We start from the raw sequence: 16398 nt of genomic DNA on the forward strand, positions 1-16398 counted from the left end.
GCAGAAGCCGAGACAGAGACGAAGATGAGGATACCGCGTGAGAAATGCACAACGCGACTGACACCGAAGGGGAACCGAGCGCAAAGATTGCGACGACGAAAACGACATTTTCACAGCTTCAACAGTTACGCGACGCGACGTACACAGACGCAACACAATCACAGCCCTCCAGTCCCAGGCCCGTGGGCACCGGAAATCTGATGGGCCTCCTCTTTCTGGGTTTCCCTGCCTATAGCATACCTCCTCCTGTCCTGCCGCCTGCATACCTCCACCTGCCCTGCCGCCTCACATCATCACGACTACTCGGATTCGCCGGAGCAAGTTTAGCGTCTTTTCGGGACGACCACAGCCCTCCAGTCCCAGGCCCGTAGGCGCCAGAAATCTGATGGGCAGTTTGATGTCATGCTGAGGACCATCGCGCAGATTAATGTCGTGAGATATGGACCATCGCGCAGTTTAATGTCGTGAGAAATGGACCATCGCGCAGATTAACGTCGTGAGATATGGACGGTTGCGAAAAGAAAGTAGGTGCTAGGAAGTGTAGGAAAGGAAAGAAGGATTTCTGGCAAGAGAATTATCTATTTAACGTGACCTCGACCCAGCTCTTCCATAGCTCGACCGTGACCCACCAAGAGACATGGCCTTCGTCCGTATAGCATGTCGCTATTCTGCTTACAAGGCATGGAATTTTTCACCTCGCTATCTTGCCCGACCAGTGATATGAGTGGAATTGACAGCAGCCCTTCGGCATCCCGAAGTAACGGAAGCAGCTCGCCGAGTCTCGGGCCGAACGATGTCGTTTGCGGGCTGCGAAGGCAAGGCTTTGCTGCGGCTGGGGGGATGTATGTCCTTGTATTTGGGCCGAAGTCGGAAACGAGGCTGGGTCAGTGTACATGTAAGAAAGATCGTGGTGAAATGCGTGTTGCAGGACAAGTGGGTTCTTCCTGAGGGTTGCCTCTTCAGACAGATATATGTGAAACCCTGGGACGCGGATTATGGTACAGTCAACCATCCCAGCGTCAAGCAAGTCCCCGCTGCTACACCATTTGTACGCTTGCTACCAGATCAGCGCCATTCCCGAACGCCATCCGCCTTCATCTCAACATATATATAAAGAGAACAGCCGTCGTGAGATTTCATCATTATATCCACAACATCGAACTCAAAAGAAAAGGCTGCCACGCATACGTGATGCAGCCTGGGGGGTATATCTACAAATCGTTAGTATCCCAAGTGCGCCTCGTATCGCCCGAACGTCGATATCCACCCATCGTATCACCAGACCGTCGCCAGCTGAACCGCAAAGTCTCCTCGCTAGCTCGCGGCGACATCTCAATGATGCTACTTGTCGGTGTGAACCCCGAGATGCGACTTCCGTTGCTACTACTGCTGCCGGTGAGACTACCCGGACTGAGTGAGCGCAGCGTGTGACCTGTGAAGGTGCCGTCTTCTGAGGTGTTTGGTGTGTACAGTAGTCCGTCCACGATGACGCTGTTCGCTCGTGAGCTGAGGACGACGCTGTTGCTGCGGACGCTGCTGCTAGTGCTGGCGTGACTTCCGGCTTCCGTTCGTTCGTAGCGGGATGTGTAGTCTGGGAGACTTTCGGAGTGGTAGGAGGGTAGTGTCATGGTGCTTGCTCGCGATCTTGTGGCTGGTGTGTATGGTAGTGCGACGAGCGGTGGAGGCGGGTCGTTGGTGGGCGTGATGAGATCGAAACGATGCTCGTCGACTCGTACGAGGCTTGCCACGATCTCATGCGCGTGCCTGAGTTCACGAATCTCGGCGTCCATGATCTCACCCTTCTGTGCAGTCTCGACGTCTTGCTCGAGTAAGGCGTCTTGAAGGATGAGAGCCCGTTTCTCCTCGTAGTCTTTTATCGTTGGCTCTTCCTCTCCTCTGAAACAATTCAAAGTCTTCACAAAGACTTCCCATCGTCGCCTCATGTCTGCTCTTCGTGCAGCTCTGCGGTAGGCTCGTGCATTTCTTCGCTCTTCCCTGTCGGCTTCCCGCTCAACTCGCTTTCGCATTGACATGCATTTTCGCTGTATGAATGAGAACAGCGCGCTGAGACCGAGCAGTCCCGCGACTACGCCGAGAGCCTTGACCAGTGCATTTTGCGGGTAGATGACCTGTATAGGCTGTATGGCAGCTGATGAGAGACTGCTAGTCCGTGTGGTGTTGTACGTCGAAGTCACGTCGATTCTAGGCCCAGCAGCCTTCTCATCACTGTCACTGTCAAACTGAATAAGCTGCTGTGAATTCGGACTCTGCACCTTGGCATAGCCGGGTTTGGGCATAGTCAGAATGCCAACTTTGTCGCACATCCGCTGGGCGATGACTTTTGCAGCACAGACGAGGCCATCGCATTGTTGTAGTAGATGCCGTAAAGTGACCTGATCCCGATGATCTTTGAGGCATTTGGCGATGGCCTCTTTCTTGTTCGCTATCGCCGAGTGAAGTTCTCCGGCTTCCAGTTCCAGCAGGATTAGCGTCTCGATCTCGGCCTCGATGTCCAATGGCTCCTGGCTGTCATTGCTGTGCTGTGTATAAGTGTCGCTACCTGTAGCATCGGACTGCCACTTGTCGACCATGAAGGACTTGTTGTATTGGTCGAAGTTGATCGTGTCACCTCCGTATAGTGTAGCAAGTTTCACCAGCCGACGCGGGGCCGTAGGATTCGTGACGATGCGGAAACCTAACCCTGAGGCGACGCCGTCTACTGAGTCAATGGTGAGGTTGACGTTCTGTACATTGTCATATGCAGTCGGAAGACCCGGAGCAGCGGCAATATCGCCGGCGAGGACGATATGAACAAGATGTGGGAAGCCAAGCCTGTCCGGTACGGAGAGTGATTGTGATCTATGTCGGGCGATCAACTGCTTGCTATCCTCTGAAGTGATCCAGGTAGTGTCGAGTGGCTGAGAGTTGAGAGTAATGTTTGACGAGAATGCGTCTGACGTCGGGTTGACTTGCAGCTCGAAGACCTGAGGCACGCCAGATCAGCAACGCGTACAGCAGAAGGGTCTTGTCAGAAGGACGACAACAAGAGTGAAACCGAGGCTGTAGGGTGAGATCAGAGGGTCGAGAGGGACGGAAAAGCACCAAGGATGTTGCTGGACGCGTAGACTCACCAGTGCCTCATCCCTGCCAATAGGTGCCTGGAATTTGGTGTAGGAGTTCTCTACGTCTATAGCAACACCATAAGCATGTGCATAGCTGTAGCCTAGGAGCGGGACTGCTTACTATACTCAAGCACCTGGAAGTCGGTGACAGTGCTCATGGCTCTGGGAGGGATTGGTAGAGCCAAGGCCGACACCAAACTGAGAGATGCAGCTAGGAACCAGCGCATCGCTGCTCGAGATTGACCCGCTTACATTACCGGGCAAGGATGAGTGGCCTTCGTACGAAAGGCCAGTCGCCTTTGAAGAGTGGCGGACTCAGAAAACGACGGAAGATATGAAATGGAGGAAGCGAAAGGACAACGTAGCCGTCGAAAAGATGCTGCCTGATCCTTCGTGAGGCGCAGCGCAGTCAGGTCATCGCTGTCTCATGCATCTCAGGCCCACCCATCTCTAGCACAGACTTTGTGAATTCGCATTCGCATTGCACCATTTCTGTACACACAACATGGCCATTCGTCAACACAGGGCGCCCGCCGCCAAAAAGGCCAAGCCAGTGAAAGCGATAGAGCCAGAGGTGGAGGATGATTCCAGCGAAGATCTAGCGCTGGACGATGGCGAAGAAGAGTTCCACTCAGAGGACGAAAGTGAAGACGCAGATATTGCTGCGATAGCTGAGGATGAAGAAGAGTTCCACACCGCCTCAGGAGATGAAGGCGACGACGAAGACGACCATGTCCCAAGCGCGCCCCTCCTCCCCGCATCCCTCCTCAAATCCAAACCCACCAGCACATCCGTCCCAGTCAAGATATCATGGAACAGCCTAAGTCGCCATCAAAAGAAAGCCCTCCGCGACGAGATGGGAGTCAGTATGAAAGAACTGCGGACTCAAGTTCAAGGTACTGGTGTCATTGAAGCTGGCCGAGCTGCACAGCTCAAGCGTGGGATTCTGCCAGCGGATAAGGTGGCAGGGAGTAGGATCGCGAAGAAGAGGAAGAGGAAGGGCGGGCAGCCGAAGATTGAGAGTAGTGGGAAGCAGAAGTTGATTGAGGAGAGGAAGCGGAGGATGCTGGAGAACGCGAGGGGCAGTGTGTTGCCCGTGAAGAAGAGGAAGACGAAGGCGCACAGCAGGCGGTAGGAATGCGGTGTCTCGAGTAGCTGCTCGCTCTCACAGCTAACAGTATGGTTTACGCGAACTGCATGACACGTTGGAGGACATCCCATCCTCTCGTCAGTATGGACACCGAACTTTTTACCATCGAACCGCTCATAAGAAGTCCAACACCAACCCCGGCGCAACCTTCTCCAGATCCTCCACCTCCAACCAGCCTACATCCGACTGCGTCGCAACCTCCCCCCCCTCCGCAGCCTCTTCCTTCTCCGCCTTCGTCCTCGCGATCGCCTCCCTTACGAACACCTCCACATACTTCTGAAACACCTGGATCGCCTGCGTATCGATGTTGGTGTTCTTGTCCGCGAAGGCTTCATGTAAGAGGCGGAGGAGAAGAGGCTGTGGGATTGAAGGCGTAGAGTCTGATTGTGTTGGCATGGGATCCGGATTGGAAGTCGTCGTGTCCGGAGGGTCATTAGGGTGTTCGGAGGATATCGACATGGCCTCATTAGATGGTCTGCGGGACGTTGTTGCCTTTGACTGTGGCTTCTTCTTCGACACTGCTAGGGGATCCTCCCCAAGCGAGTCGGAGTCATCATCCTTCGCAAGATCCGCAAGATCGTCATCATCCTCATCGCTAGATTCCAGCGGTATGCTCTGCGCTGCAGGCTTCTTTGCAGGTGCCTTCTTCGCTGCAGGACGCGATTTGACGGAGCTTTCGGGATCTGTTGTCGCAATCCGGGGGACTTTTGTTACTGGCTTCAGTGGTTTGAAGGCGGGTGTTTTGCGTTTGCTCGAGGGGTATACCACCGACTCTTTGGGCTCCTTTCGGGGCGGCATCTTGCGTGGTGGAATTCTTGTTGAAGATTTGGCTCCTCCCAAAAGTTCGCGTGTTGGAGCGTGGCAGTTTCGCGATGTGGGGAAGCTGCGGGCAGGGATCGACATTCACTTCCATCACCACTTCTTGAAGAGAAGGAGCAATCGAGTCTGCTTATGCTCCTTGGATCTTATATCCTGAGGCTGCATGTACCGACATAAGGTTTTGACATGGACATCTTCTCGAAACCAGCATGAGGGCAATGCAGCGACTACACCCGCAACCCAAGACAAAGCAGTCGAGATGACCACAATTCACGCAACAACCATGTCCGCACAATATCAGGTCTTCACCACAACCGAACTCCTCGAATGCATCCTGCTCCATCTCGGCGCCCAAACATTACTCCTCAGCCAACGAGTCAATAAAAACTTCCACCAAACTATCCGCGGCTCCTGCCTGCTCCGCCAAAAACTCTGGCTCGAACCAGGAGACGGCGACCACGACGTTGAGAACCCCATCCTATCCACCCTCGCCCTCCGCCCCCGCATCAACCCCCTCCTCTCCTCCCCCTGGATCCGCCAACACTGCCACTCCCACATAGGCCGCATCGAATTCGGCGAGCCCGACACCTCAGGTGGTATTGGATTCCTCGCCTCCGTGCTCCGCATCATCTGCCGCAAGGGCGTCTCCTTCCAAGAAATGCCTCGAGCGAGTTGGCGGGATATGGTGGTTGTGAGTAACCATGAGTCGTACTTTCAGTTTAGGATTATGAGGCATAGTCCTGAGAATGGGGATTTGTTGCTGTGGCAGCTTGTGTTCTTCGAGAGGAGTCCTACGGCGGGGGGGTTGGTGGGGTTGGCGTTGGAGAAGCGAAGAAATCGAAGAGAGCGATGGCGAGTAGTCAGGCAGATGTGAGTAGTGCTGTCTTCTCGTACGGCACGTCCTGACAGTTCTAGGTGCGTTGTAATAGTGGTGGATGGGCACCGACACATGGGAGCATGCGGCAAGATCAAAGCATGCGGTGCGAGTCCTGGGATGCGATGATATGCGTAGCGAGTCTATGCGTAGTAGGTGAAGAGGCTTCGCTTTGGCGATGGAGCTGTATACAGCTGTGGTCTATTCTGGCTTACATTAAGTCGTTACTGTGTAGCCAACGCTAAACAAGTCTGCGACTCAGGAAGTTCCTCAATCTCATCGTACAGAGGCACCGTTCAACGTGACTCATGCTTCGTATATCTATCGCACCCCAAGTCTGTACACATCTATCGGTGGTCCGGTCCGTACACCAACACCAACATCAAAGCTATCCACCCAATATCAACCCTTCACCGTATCAAAGCTCCCCATCAACACCGCGTCTCCTCGCCATCTCCGACCCATACGGCGGATAAACAATCTGATCATCAGGAATCACATCCCCCACATAAACAATCCCACAATTGACCGAGTACGCTTGCGCATTCTCGTTAACACAAGTCGACTCACCCAGCCCAGCTTTACTTGGATCACTACAAGTATCCTCGACCGATCCGGGACAAGGCGGTAAAGGCGTGTAAGCTGGGAGTGGAGGTGCTTCGCCTTCTACGGTTGCTGTAGTGGGGATGGTGGCGGTGGCGGATGTTCGGGTGAAGTAGAAGACTACGGATGTTGGTGGGTAGGTGTAGGAGAAGGATGTGCTGGATCTCGAGCGAGTGGTGCTTGATGGTGAGGATGAGGGGAGTTGAGGAGTTGGTGAGTCCAGGGTGGTTGGCGTGGATGTTGAAATGGCGGGAGAGGACGGCTGAAGAGTCGTTGAGATGGGGATGTCGGCAGAAGAGGAGGTGAGTTCAGTCGTTGTCGGGGCGATGGCTTCTGAAGTGCTGCTGCTTGGCGGTGTCTCGGAGCTGCTTGATGTCGTGGAGGAGTCCAACGGGCTTGAAGATAGGGTTGGAGAGGATGTGGCATCACTCGTTGATGAAGAGGTAGCGATATCAGGGGCGCTGCTCGTGATTGAGTTTGATGAAGCGGATCCCGCTGCTGTCGAAGATGGGCTGGAGCTCAAGGATACGATCGCTGACGACGTGGCTTCCACTGCTGTAGAAGATGGACTGGAGCTCGGAGGCGTGATCGAAGATGAAGTGGATCTCCCTGCCGAAGCAGATTGGCTAGAGCTGGAGGTACCGCTGCTTGCCTGCACATTTGAGCTGCTTGATGTGGCTGGCGAAGAAGTCGAAGTAGTCGTAGGAGCAGACGAGGAAGGTGTGTTCAGACTCAAGCTTGAAGATGAGCTCAATTCGGTGCTCGACCTCAGGGAAGTCGGAGACGGAAGTGATGAGGATGAAGGACTGCTAGCTGGCTCCGGTGATATGATCACGGACGAGCTCGTCTGTGCACTCGGCGAAGTTGCCAGGCCCACACTAGAAGTCGTCGTACTCGAAGCTTGTCCTGAAGAGCGTCCGATGACGGATGAAATCTCCCCATCAGAACTCGTCACTGAAGATGAAAGCAAGCTCGAAATACTACCATCAGCGGCGGTCGAAGGTGCCGTCTGGGTATCCGAGCTCTTCGAGCTCCTACTCGTTTGTGAGCTTACCGTCGACGATGTTGTTGCAACATCCAAAGAGGTCGAGCTCACCTCATCGCTCAGGCAAGAGATTGTCCCTTGAAGGAGATAGCAAGTCTTGCCGAATTGCGTCGAAATCGTCGTGGCGGTCTGCGTGGGTCCTGAGACTGTGGTGGGTACGGTGGTCTGGAGTGTCTGAGTTGGCCCAGAAACTGTTGATATGATGGTGCTTGCCGGCTGCAGACTGATGACCGTTGTCTGCTGTAAGCTAACTGCTGTGGTAGTCTATCTTATGATAAGCTATTGTTTGGGATAGTCCATCTCGCGCGGTACGTACCTCAGCATAGCTGGTAGTGTAAGTGATCTCCCGTGTGCTGATTATGTCGCTAAAGACGACAGATGTCGTCGTCTCCGTAATGGCGCTCCCTAATGATTGTCAGCCTTGCCATCAGTGGGCTCGCCCCTAGCCAGGACCTGGCCATACCTGACACTGTGGTGACCACAAGCGATGTCGAAACGAAAGAAGTTGTGTATGTGACATCCTGCAATGACACTAGGGTGGTCGTGACCGGGTAGCTGCAGAAGAACAGTTAGTCATGCTCGATGGGCAGTGACAGTGGTTTGATAGCTGGCCTTGAGCAGGACATGCAGAGGCCAAGTATTGCAAGCGTTGACCATTTGAACTGGCCGAATCACTGCTGGTCGCCTCCACCCTTCATAACTTACCTCGAAAGCACAGTGTAGGGAACAGATGTCGTCATAGTAACCGGCGGAACCGAGGAGATCAAAGTGGTCACCAGGATCGAGACATCAGTGGTCGTCCTCTGAAGAGTGCTGGTGGCTTGCGGAAGCGTTGAAGTAATGAACTGTGTTGAAGCAGGCTGGATTGAGAGGACCGTAGTCGTGCCCTCCGGCAGACTGATAAGACTTGTAAATGTCACCGCTGGTTGGACGCTCGTTGAAATGACGATAGTGGTCGTCGTTTGTTCCAGCGTACTCGTGGCTTGTGGGAGCGTGGAAGTAATGAACAGTGTTGAAGCTGGCTGAATGGACAGCTCAGTAGTGGTTCCTTCCGGCAGAGTGATAAGGTTTGTGAATGTCACCGCTGGTTGGACGCTCGTAGAGATGGCGATACTGGTGGTCGTTTCTGTCCGATCGAGTGTTGAGACTACGCTGGAGATAAAAGTGGCCGTGCTGACTTGTGTGCTTGTAATGTACTCAGTTGACGCAGGCTGCACTGAAAGTACTGTGGTGGTGCCCTCCGGCAGAGTGACAAGGTTCGTGAATGTCACCGCTGGAGCTACACTGGTCGAGACGATGTAGCTTGTAGAGACTTCCGTGATCGTGCTTCCAGGAGCAGTCGTTGTGCGGTCCAAAGTGGAGACAACGGTGCTGGCTGGGGCCGTGCTGACCTCGGTGCTCGTGATGTACTCCGTTGATGCAGGCTGTACTGATAGTATCGTCGTGGTCCCCTCAGGGAGAGTGACAACGTTTGTGAACGTCACCGCTGGAGCCACACTAGTTGATACTATGAGGCTCGTGGAGACCTCCCGGGTTGTCTCCGTGATTGTACTCCCAGGAGCCGTCGTGGTGCGGTCCAAAGTGGATACAATGGTGCTGAGCTGGGTACTCGTAATATACTCCGTTGATGCTAGTTGGATCGAAAGCACGGTCGTGGTTCCTTCGGGAAGGCTTACAAGACTAGTAAACGTCACGGCAGGAGCTACACTAGTCGAGATGATGAGGCTTGTGGATACTTCCTGAGTGGTCTCGGTGATTGTACTTCCCGGAGCAGTTGTGGTACGATCCAAGGTTGACACGACACTGGACACGACTGTACTGCCCGGAGCTGTAGTGATCTGCGTACTGGTGATGAGCTCTGTTGAAGCCGGCTGTATCGAGAGCACTGTCGTAGTTCCCTCCGGAAGGGTAATCAGATTGGTGTATGTGACTGCTGGTGCAATACTAGTTGAGACGATTAGGCTTGTGATCGTGCTGGCAGGGGCCGTGCTGATTTCGGTCGTTACCAAGGTCGACACCACACTCGATGTGACGGTTGTTCCTGGGGCCGTAGTGATTTGGGTACTTGTAATGAGTTGGGTCGATGCAGGCTGGATTGAAAGAACCGTCGTCGTGCCTTCAAGGAGGGTGATCAGGTTGGTATAGGTAACTGCAGGGGCGATGCTTGTCGAAACGATGAGGCTTGTAACTGTGCCAACCTCAGTCGACACTTGGGTTGAGACTATAGTAGTCCCTGGAGCCGTCGTAATCTGAGTACTTGTAATAAGCTGGGTTGATGCAGGCTGTACAGACAAAATCGTTGTCGTGCCCAGATCAGATGTGAAAGTGACTGCAGGAGCGATGCTAGTCGAAATGATGAGGCTCGTGACTGTGCTCGCAGGAGCTGTGCTGACCTGTGTGGAAACAAAAGTCGAGACTATGGTAGTCCCTGGAGCTGTCGTGATTTGGGTGCTCGTGATCAATTGAGTCGATGCAGGTTGGACGGACAAGACCGTTGTCGTGCCTTGGAGAGACGTGAAAGTGACCGCAGGGGCGACGCTTGTCGAAACGATCAAGCTCGTGACCGTACTCGCTGGAGCTGTGCTAATTTGCGTCACTGTACTTGCAGGAGCTGTGCTGACTTCACTAGTAACCAGCGTGCTTGTAATGAGTTGAGTTGATGCTGGCTGAACGGAGAGAACCGTCGTTGTACCCTGGAGAGATGTGAAGGTGACAGCGGGTGCAATACTGGTTGAGATGACCAAGCTCGTGACCGTACTCGCTGGCTGTGTACTGACTTGCGTGACTGTGCTGGCAGGCGCTGTACTGACGAGGGTACTAGTGATGAGCTGCGTTGAAGCTGGCTGAACAGACAGAACCGTTGTAGTACCCTGCAGGCTCGTAAAGGTGACCGCAGACTGGATACTCGTTGATACAACAAGGCTTGTTGAAACCGTTGTCTGGGTGACAGTACTAGCAGGCGCTGTACTGACCAGGGTACTCGTGATGAGCTGCGTTGAAGCTGGCTGAACAGACAAAACCGTTGTAGTACCCTCCAGGCTCGTAAAGGTGACCGCAGGCTGGATACTCGTTGATACAACAAGGCTTGTCGAGACGGTCGTCTGGGTGACCGTGCTAGCAGGTGCGGTGCTCACTAGGGTACTCGTGATGAGCTGGGTCGAAGCTGGCTGAACAGAAAGCACCGTTGTAGTACCCTGTAGGCTCGTAAAGGTGACCGCAGGCTGGATACTCGTCGATACAACAAGACTCGTGGAGACGGTTGTCTGCGTAATCGTACTTGCCGGTGCGGTACTGACCTGGGTGCTAGTAATGAATTGGGTAGAGGCTGGCTGGATCGAAAGCACCGTGGTTGTGCCTTGCAAACTAGTAAACGTGACCGCTGGCTGGATGCTCGTAGAGACGATTAGGGATGTCGATACGATGGTCTGAAAATGCGAGAGTCAGCGAGAATATCATATTACAAGGGAAGGTCTGGTTCCAAAGGAAAACCTGGTTCCAAAGAAGGATACGGGATGGCGTGGCCTTACGTACCGTGGGTGCAGTGGTGGTAATTGTGCTCGCAGACTGCGTGGTGACTGCGGTCGTCGTTACGCTGCTGACGTACGTAGAAACGATGGTGGTTGGCCGTTCGCTAATTGAAGTTGTGGTCTGATGACGAGGTCAGTATGGGTGCCGCACGCTTGAGTTCGAAACTCACAATGTAGTAGCTGGACAGAACCGTGCTCACAACCAGGCTCGTGGATGTCTGGGTTACTGTAGTTCCTGTAGAATCGTCAGCCTAGAAATCTCTTCGAACACGATGCGTTGCATGTGATGCGTCGGTCAAACATCGGCAGATGGACGGCACGAGCTGAATATAGACTTCACCTCCTACGCCTCAATATCATGCTTGCAAGCATCAACTCACCTTGCGCCGTAGTGACCTGTATCGAGAGCTGTGTACTTGTCACGACATTGGTTGTAGTTACCGGAAAGCTTGACAGCACAGTAAATGGATAGCTAGAAACCGAGACCGATGTTGTCGTAACTCCATAACTCGACAGGGTAGTAACGGTGGAAGCTGGCAAGGTCGAGGTGATGTCCCGGGTGCTCACAAGCGTTGTAGTGTAGGGGTAGCTGCTCAAGATCGTGCTGTAAATAGTCGTAGGAACTGTGACTGAAGCTGTGGAAACCAGCAAAGTTGTGTATGGGTAGCTGCTTAGGATAGTCGATACAACCGTGACTGGAGGTGCCGTCGAGACCAGCGAGGTGACGTATGTGGTGAATTGGGTGCTCACAAGGATTGTCGTTGATGTAAGCGTGTAGGGAATGCTGGTCACAAAGGTCGAGACTTGTGTACTGATGAGGGTTGAGGTAGCTCCGTAGCTGCTCAAGGATGTCGAGACTGTCAATCCGTCAGTACAGGATGATTGTCAAAAGCACAGCTCTTTCGCACGATGGCTAAAGTCATGGGAAGAGCCTTACCAATCGTTGTAGGCTGCGTCGTGGTCACTCCAAAGCTGCTAACACTCAAGCTCGTGGAGACTATTGTCGTCGGCTGTGTTGTCGTGACGCCGTACGAAGATACTGTCGTACTGACGACAGTGACGGGGTAAGACGATATCGAGACGGAGAGAGATGTGTACGTGATCGATTGGACCGACGTGGACACAGAGGTAACCGTGAATCCGTAACTTGTTGTAGTGGTCAATGTTACTGGATATGATGAAACCCTATTGATGTGAAGTCAGCTCTAAGCAAGCGAGAAAATTTGAGCTTCGTGGGGCAACTCACGAGACCGAAATCGAGGTTTGCGTGACAGGGTAAGAGGACAGTGTTGTGTAGGTAATCTGTCAGAAAAGCGTTAGCAGCCTGGACGAATCGTCCGCAATGAGATCATACCGGATAAGACGAAAGCGAAATCGAAGTTGTTGTGACCGGTGGTGGGGTGGTCGTGACGCCATAGAAAGAGACTGTCGTGCTAACAATGGTTACAGGGTAAGATGATAGCGAGATCGACAGAGAAGTGGCCGTTATTGTTCGTTCAGCTGTCGAGACAGACGTGACTGTGACTCCAAAACTTGTCGTAGTGGTGAATGTGATAGGATATGAAGATATTCTGGATGAAGAATTAGCTCTGAAGTGGCAACTCGAATGAAGGACGCAAAAAGTTCCCGGAATTTTCTAGGGGCAACTCACGAGATAGATATCGAGGTTTGCGTCACAGGATAAGAGGATAAAGTCGTGTAAGTGACCTGGACGAATCATGTCAGCAATCTGCGAAGTATCTCCCTGGACGAGAACTTACCGGATACGACGAAAGGGAGATCGAAGTCGTCGTGACCGCTGGCGGGGTGAAAGTAGCGGTGGCCGTAGTTGTGGCCGTAGAGGCAGGCAAGGTCGAGGTTATCAGTAGAGTTGAAGCGGGCTGGATAGATATTGATGTGGTCGTGCCCTGTGGAAGACTGATAAGGCTCGTATATGTCACCGCTGGTTGGATGCTCGTAGAGATAACAACACTGGTGGCCGTGGTCGTAGCCGTGGATGCCGGCAAAGTGGAGGTAACTGCCGGCAAAGTCGAAGTGATCCGCAGAGTTGAGGCGGGTTGGATAGATATTGAGGTAGTTGTGCCCTGTGGAAGACTGATAAGGCTCGTGAAAGTCACCGCTGGCTGTACACTCGTAGAGACTACGATACTAGTTGCAGTTGTTGGGACGAGGCTTGTTACTGTAGTCGGCACGAGGCTCGTGATAGTTAATGAAGAGGTATAAGTGATTTCGCGCGTCGATATGGCTGTTGTCGTTAGCCCAAAGGATGTCGTGAAAATTGAGCTGTAACTGGTAATGGTTAGCAGCCGAACGAGGGGAGAGACAGATCGGCCGTCTTGAAGCTGAAAAGCTGTGCCGGTTGAGGCCCCTGCTATCGGTCGAGTGGCGTGCGGTATCTCATAGTCGCCTCGTGTAATATGAATTTACTTACGTTATTGTCTGCACTGAGATCGAGACCGAGACAGTGGTGAAGCTATCAAATTCATCAGCAATGCTTCAACATTCGCATCTTTTATACTCACGTGACCTGATTTGCGATAGAAGACGAGGAAGTTGTCGTGGTTGTCGTCGTCGTCGTCGTCGTCGTCGTCGGGGCCGCGGGGGAGGATGAAGATGTCGTCGTAGTTATGAACCCTTGCGGCGAAGAGCTCGCTACAGCTGAAGCGAGAGCATTATTCCTCACAGCCACGAACGCACTCCCCGTCATCGACGTAAAATAGCCTCCATTCGACGCAGGCTGCTTGCCATAGCACTGGTTATTGCTGTTGCTATACACCACTGCACCGCAACCTGCATAGTTGTCGCAATACAGCATGCAGGAGTCAAAATCGGGGGTGACAATTGGTCCAAACATGTTGCCGGGCGCTCCACCTCCCCAATCTGCACCGCAGGCAACATCGTACGGCACGTTGTATCGATTGTAGTATGTCTGGCCGTTATAGTCGGGACAGATCACGGTGGGATCGTTGGTGCTCGGGAAAGTCTGTCCAAAGGTAGGAGCAGGAGCTGCAGAGGCTGCGGCATATCGACGTACGTAGTTGTACTGCGTGGTGCCTCCTCCGACTGGACGGGCCTGTTGTCCTACGTGAAAAGTGCATGATCCGTGAGTGGTCGCTGCGGCACCTGGGACTTGTTCACCCGTGGGACTGTATGCATACTGGACTCCCACGCAGGAGGCGGCGGCTTGAGTCCGTGTAGCACACTGGCTGATGCACGCTGGCAGGTCTGGTTTACGAATCAGTATATTTGAACACCCGGTCGCTTGTGTACGACTCACTCTCGACTTGAGCGGTTGTGCCTGGCACTGGACCTGACCAGCCACAGAAAATCTCCCATTGAACCCCACTGTTATCAGTATAGATCTGACCATCGTAATACGGGCAGAGTAGGGTCGGGCTGGATTGGAGCAGATATCCAGCAGCGTAAACCTTTCGCTGATCATCTCTGTTGGCAGGATTGCAACCTGTGTTGCCCGGATTGCAGCCGTTGCTGTAGTAAAGGCTTCCAGTGTTCCTGCCGCCCCGTATACGATTTCTAGACCCTGTCAGCTGGCCATCAAAAGACAGCGATATTTTGAAAGGTCTCACAAGCATAGCCCGGCACCAGTTCGTGCACCTGTAGTTGTACCGTAGTACACAAAACCAACACACCCAGGTCTTTTAGCACAGCCCTGAAAGCAAGAGAACAGACCTTGACCATTCGTCACGGCACCTGAGGCTGGATCTCCAGGATACATGATGCCCATGACAGTGTTGTCCGTCCAGTCGTATGCGCACTGCACTCTCCAGTAATTGCCTGGAGCACGATGAATACTATGACTGAAGACTCATCGAAGGTCTCGTGTCCATACCATTGATATCGTTGTATACACCACCAACCGGTGGAGCCGGACTGGGACCTGGTACACCTGTGCCGCCGGCTGAACACCATGCCGCTGTGGTAGGAATCGTGAAGACATTGGTGGGCGCGTCGGTTGCCAATGCATTGAGCGTAAGAGTCGTGACCGTCTGCGCCTGAGCATCTGTCAATGTGAATAGCGCGGCGAACAGTGCCGCGACACGGCAGAAAGGGCTTAACATCGTCCCAAGAAACAAGCCACGAGCCGCAACCAAGTCTTCTTGCGAGGAGAGACGGGAAGTCGATGTATATGGCCATAATCCTGGGTCGACACTTGCCATCAACACAAGGAGACATGCCGTATTTACCTTGCATCTGGGTTGGAATGCAGCAGTGGAGCCCGCTGTGCCGCGCGACCCAACCTAGATTCACGAAGTTATCTCGTCAGTCTTGGTACTTGTTGTCGTGGAAGCGGGCACCTCTCCGCGCATAACGCTCGATGCGAGTAGGTGCTCTGCGGAAGATGGTGGCATTGTTGAATAGCGTGACACGCGTGATTCTCATGCGGACTTTTTGGTGGTGACGCGTGAAAGAGGTATGCAGAAGCGACTGGCCGCAGACTGTGATATGTTTCCGTGGTTCAATACTAGTGTGCATCGTCAGATGACACGCATATGATTTCGAAAGATGCGAAGTATACTTCACGATGGTGATTGAAGTGCAAGGTGTAAAGTGGAAGTCGCGTGTCGTAGATGGCGACGCTCACATCGGCACACGTGAGATAGCGTGTTTGATGACCAAGCGAATCAAAGATCAGTGTCACAGTAGATAGACGATCAATACGTCATCAACGTATGCGGAAAGTCGTCCTCGTCTTTGCGCTGACCCAGCCAGTACGGCACTTCTGCGTCTCGTTGACTACCTCCCACCCTCCTAGCTTGTGCATTCCTGGAGGATGGCGAAATGTGGATAGCCGTCGACCACTACTTGGCAGAGACAAGCATGCGCTGTCGTCCCGGATGTGGAATGACGAGCACATTCGCTTGAGTGTGCACGGTATGATGCCAGACACAACCAAGTCTTGTTCATTGTCTGTTCTGGCATCGATCCTCTGCGAAACAACAGACTCAATATCAGTACTACTCTGCTAGCGACCGGTACACAACCCTGCCGTCTGTGATGCACGCGGTCGTGGTAGTCTCCTGGGCGTCAATATCTTGCGCATCGTATTGCACGGTAGCACATCGCCGCTCGCGCAGCCGGCTGACCACCTTTCATGCATCTTGGTGATGGGAACAGGTGTTGTCGATGGCTTCGGTTGGAGGGCGTGATGATGAGTGAGTTCGGGTGATTGTTGTCACTCGTGAGGAAGGCAGAAGAAAAGGTTCCGGGTCGGCTCTGGAAAGTGTGGACCCGGCGAC

At 53.3% G+C, this 16398-nt stretch overlaps 5 protein-coding genes across 5 annotated transcripts; 2 read left to right on the top strand and 3 right to left on the bottom strand.

Annotated features, from left to right (window-relative positions):
- Positions 1–1211: 1211 nt before the first annotated feature.
- Positions 1212–3349, bottom strand: CLAFUR5_02526 (uncharacterized protein; the record flags this gene model as incomplete). The annotated part of the gene is made up of 3 exons (XM_047901674.1): positions 1212–2984; positions 3132–3187; positions 3244–3349. The coding sequence occupies 3 exons, from the start codon at positions 3347–3349 to the stop codon at positions 1212–1214; spliced, it is 1935 nt and encodes a 644-aa protein (XP_047758446.1).
- Positions 3350–3627: 278 nt separating this feature from the next.
- CLAFUR5_02527 (uncharacterized protein) lies at positions 3628–4257 on the top strand (the record flags this gene model as incomplete). Its single annotated transcript, XM_047901675.1, has 1 exon — positions 3628–4257. The coding sequence occupies one exon, from the start codon at positions 3628–3630 to the stop codon at positions 4255–4257; it is 630 nt and encodes a 209-aa protein (XP_047758445.1).
- A 129-nt stretch (positions 4258–4386) lies between these two features.
- Positions 4387–5070, bottom strand: CLAFUR5_02528 (uncharacterized protein; the record flags this gene model as incomplete). Its single annotated transcript, XM_047901676.1, has 1 exon — positions 4387–5070. The coding sequence occupies one exon, from the start codon at positions 5068–5070 to the stop codon at positions 4387–4389; it is 684 nt and encodes a 227-aa protein (XP_047758440.1).
- A 1776-nt stretch (positions 5071–6846) lies between these two features.
- CLAFUR5_02529 (uncharacterized protein) lies at positions 6847–7695 on the top strand (the record flags this gene model as incomplete). The annotated part of the gene is made up of 1 exon (XM_047901677.1): positions 6847–7695. One exon carries the CDS (start codon positions 6847–6849, stop codon positions 7693–7695), a length of 849 nt encoding a protein of 282 aa, XP_047758439.1.
- A 283-nt stretch (positions 7696–7978) lies between these two features.
- Positions 7979–15318, bottom strand: CLAFUR5_02530 (uncharacterized protein; the record flags this gene model as incomplete). Its single annotated transcript, XM_047901678.1, has 16 exons — positions 7979–8018; positions 8067–8168; positions 8319–11038; positions 11145–11261; positions 11311–11375; positions 11521–11997; positions 12078–12325; positions 12387–12442; positions 12792–12847; positions 12901–13263; positions 13321–13429; positions 13572–13613; positions 13824–14365; positions 14418–14674; positions 14728–14935; positions 14991–15318. 16 exons carry the CDS (start codon positions 15316–15318, stop codon positions 7979–7981), a joined length of 5730 nt encoding a protein of 1909 aa, XP_047757664.1.
- Positions 15319–16398: the final 1080 nt, after the last annotated feature.

The sequence above is a fragment of the Fulvia fulva genome, chromosome 2, assembly GCF_020509005.1.
Source record: "Fulvia fulva chromosome 2, complete sequence".
Classification (NCBI taxonomy): Eukaryota; Fungi; Ascomycota; class Dothideomycetes; order Mycosphaerellales; family Mycosphaerellaceae; genus Fulvia; species Fulvia fulva.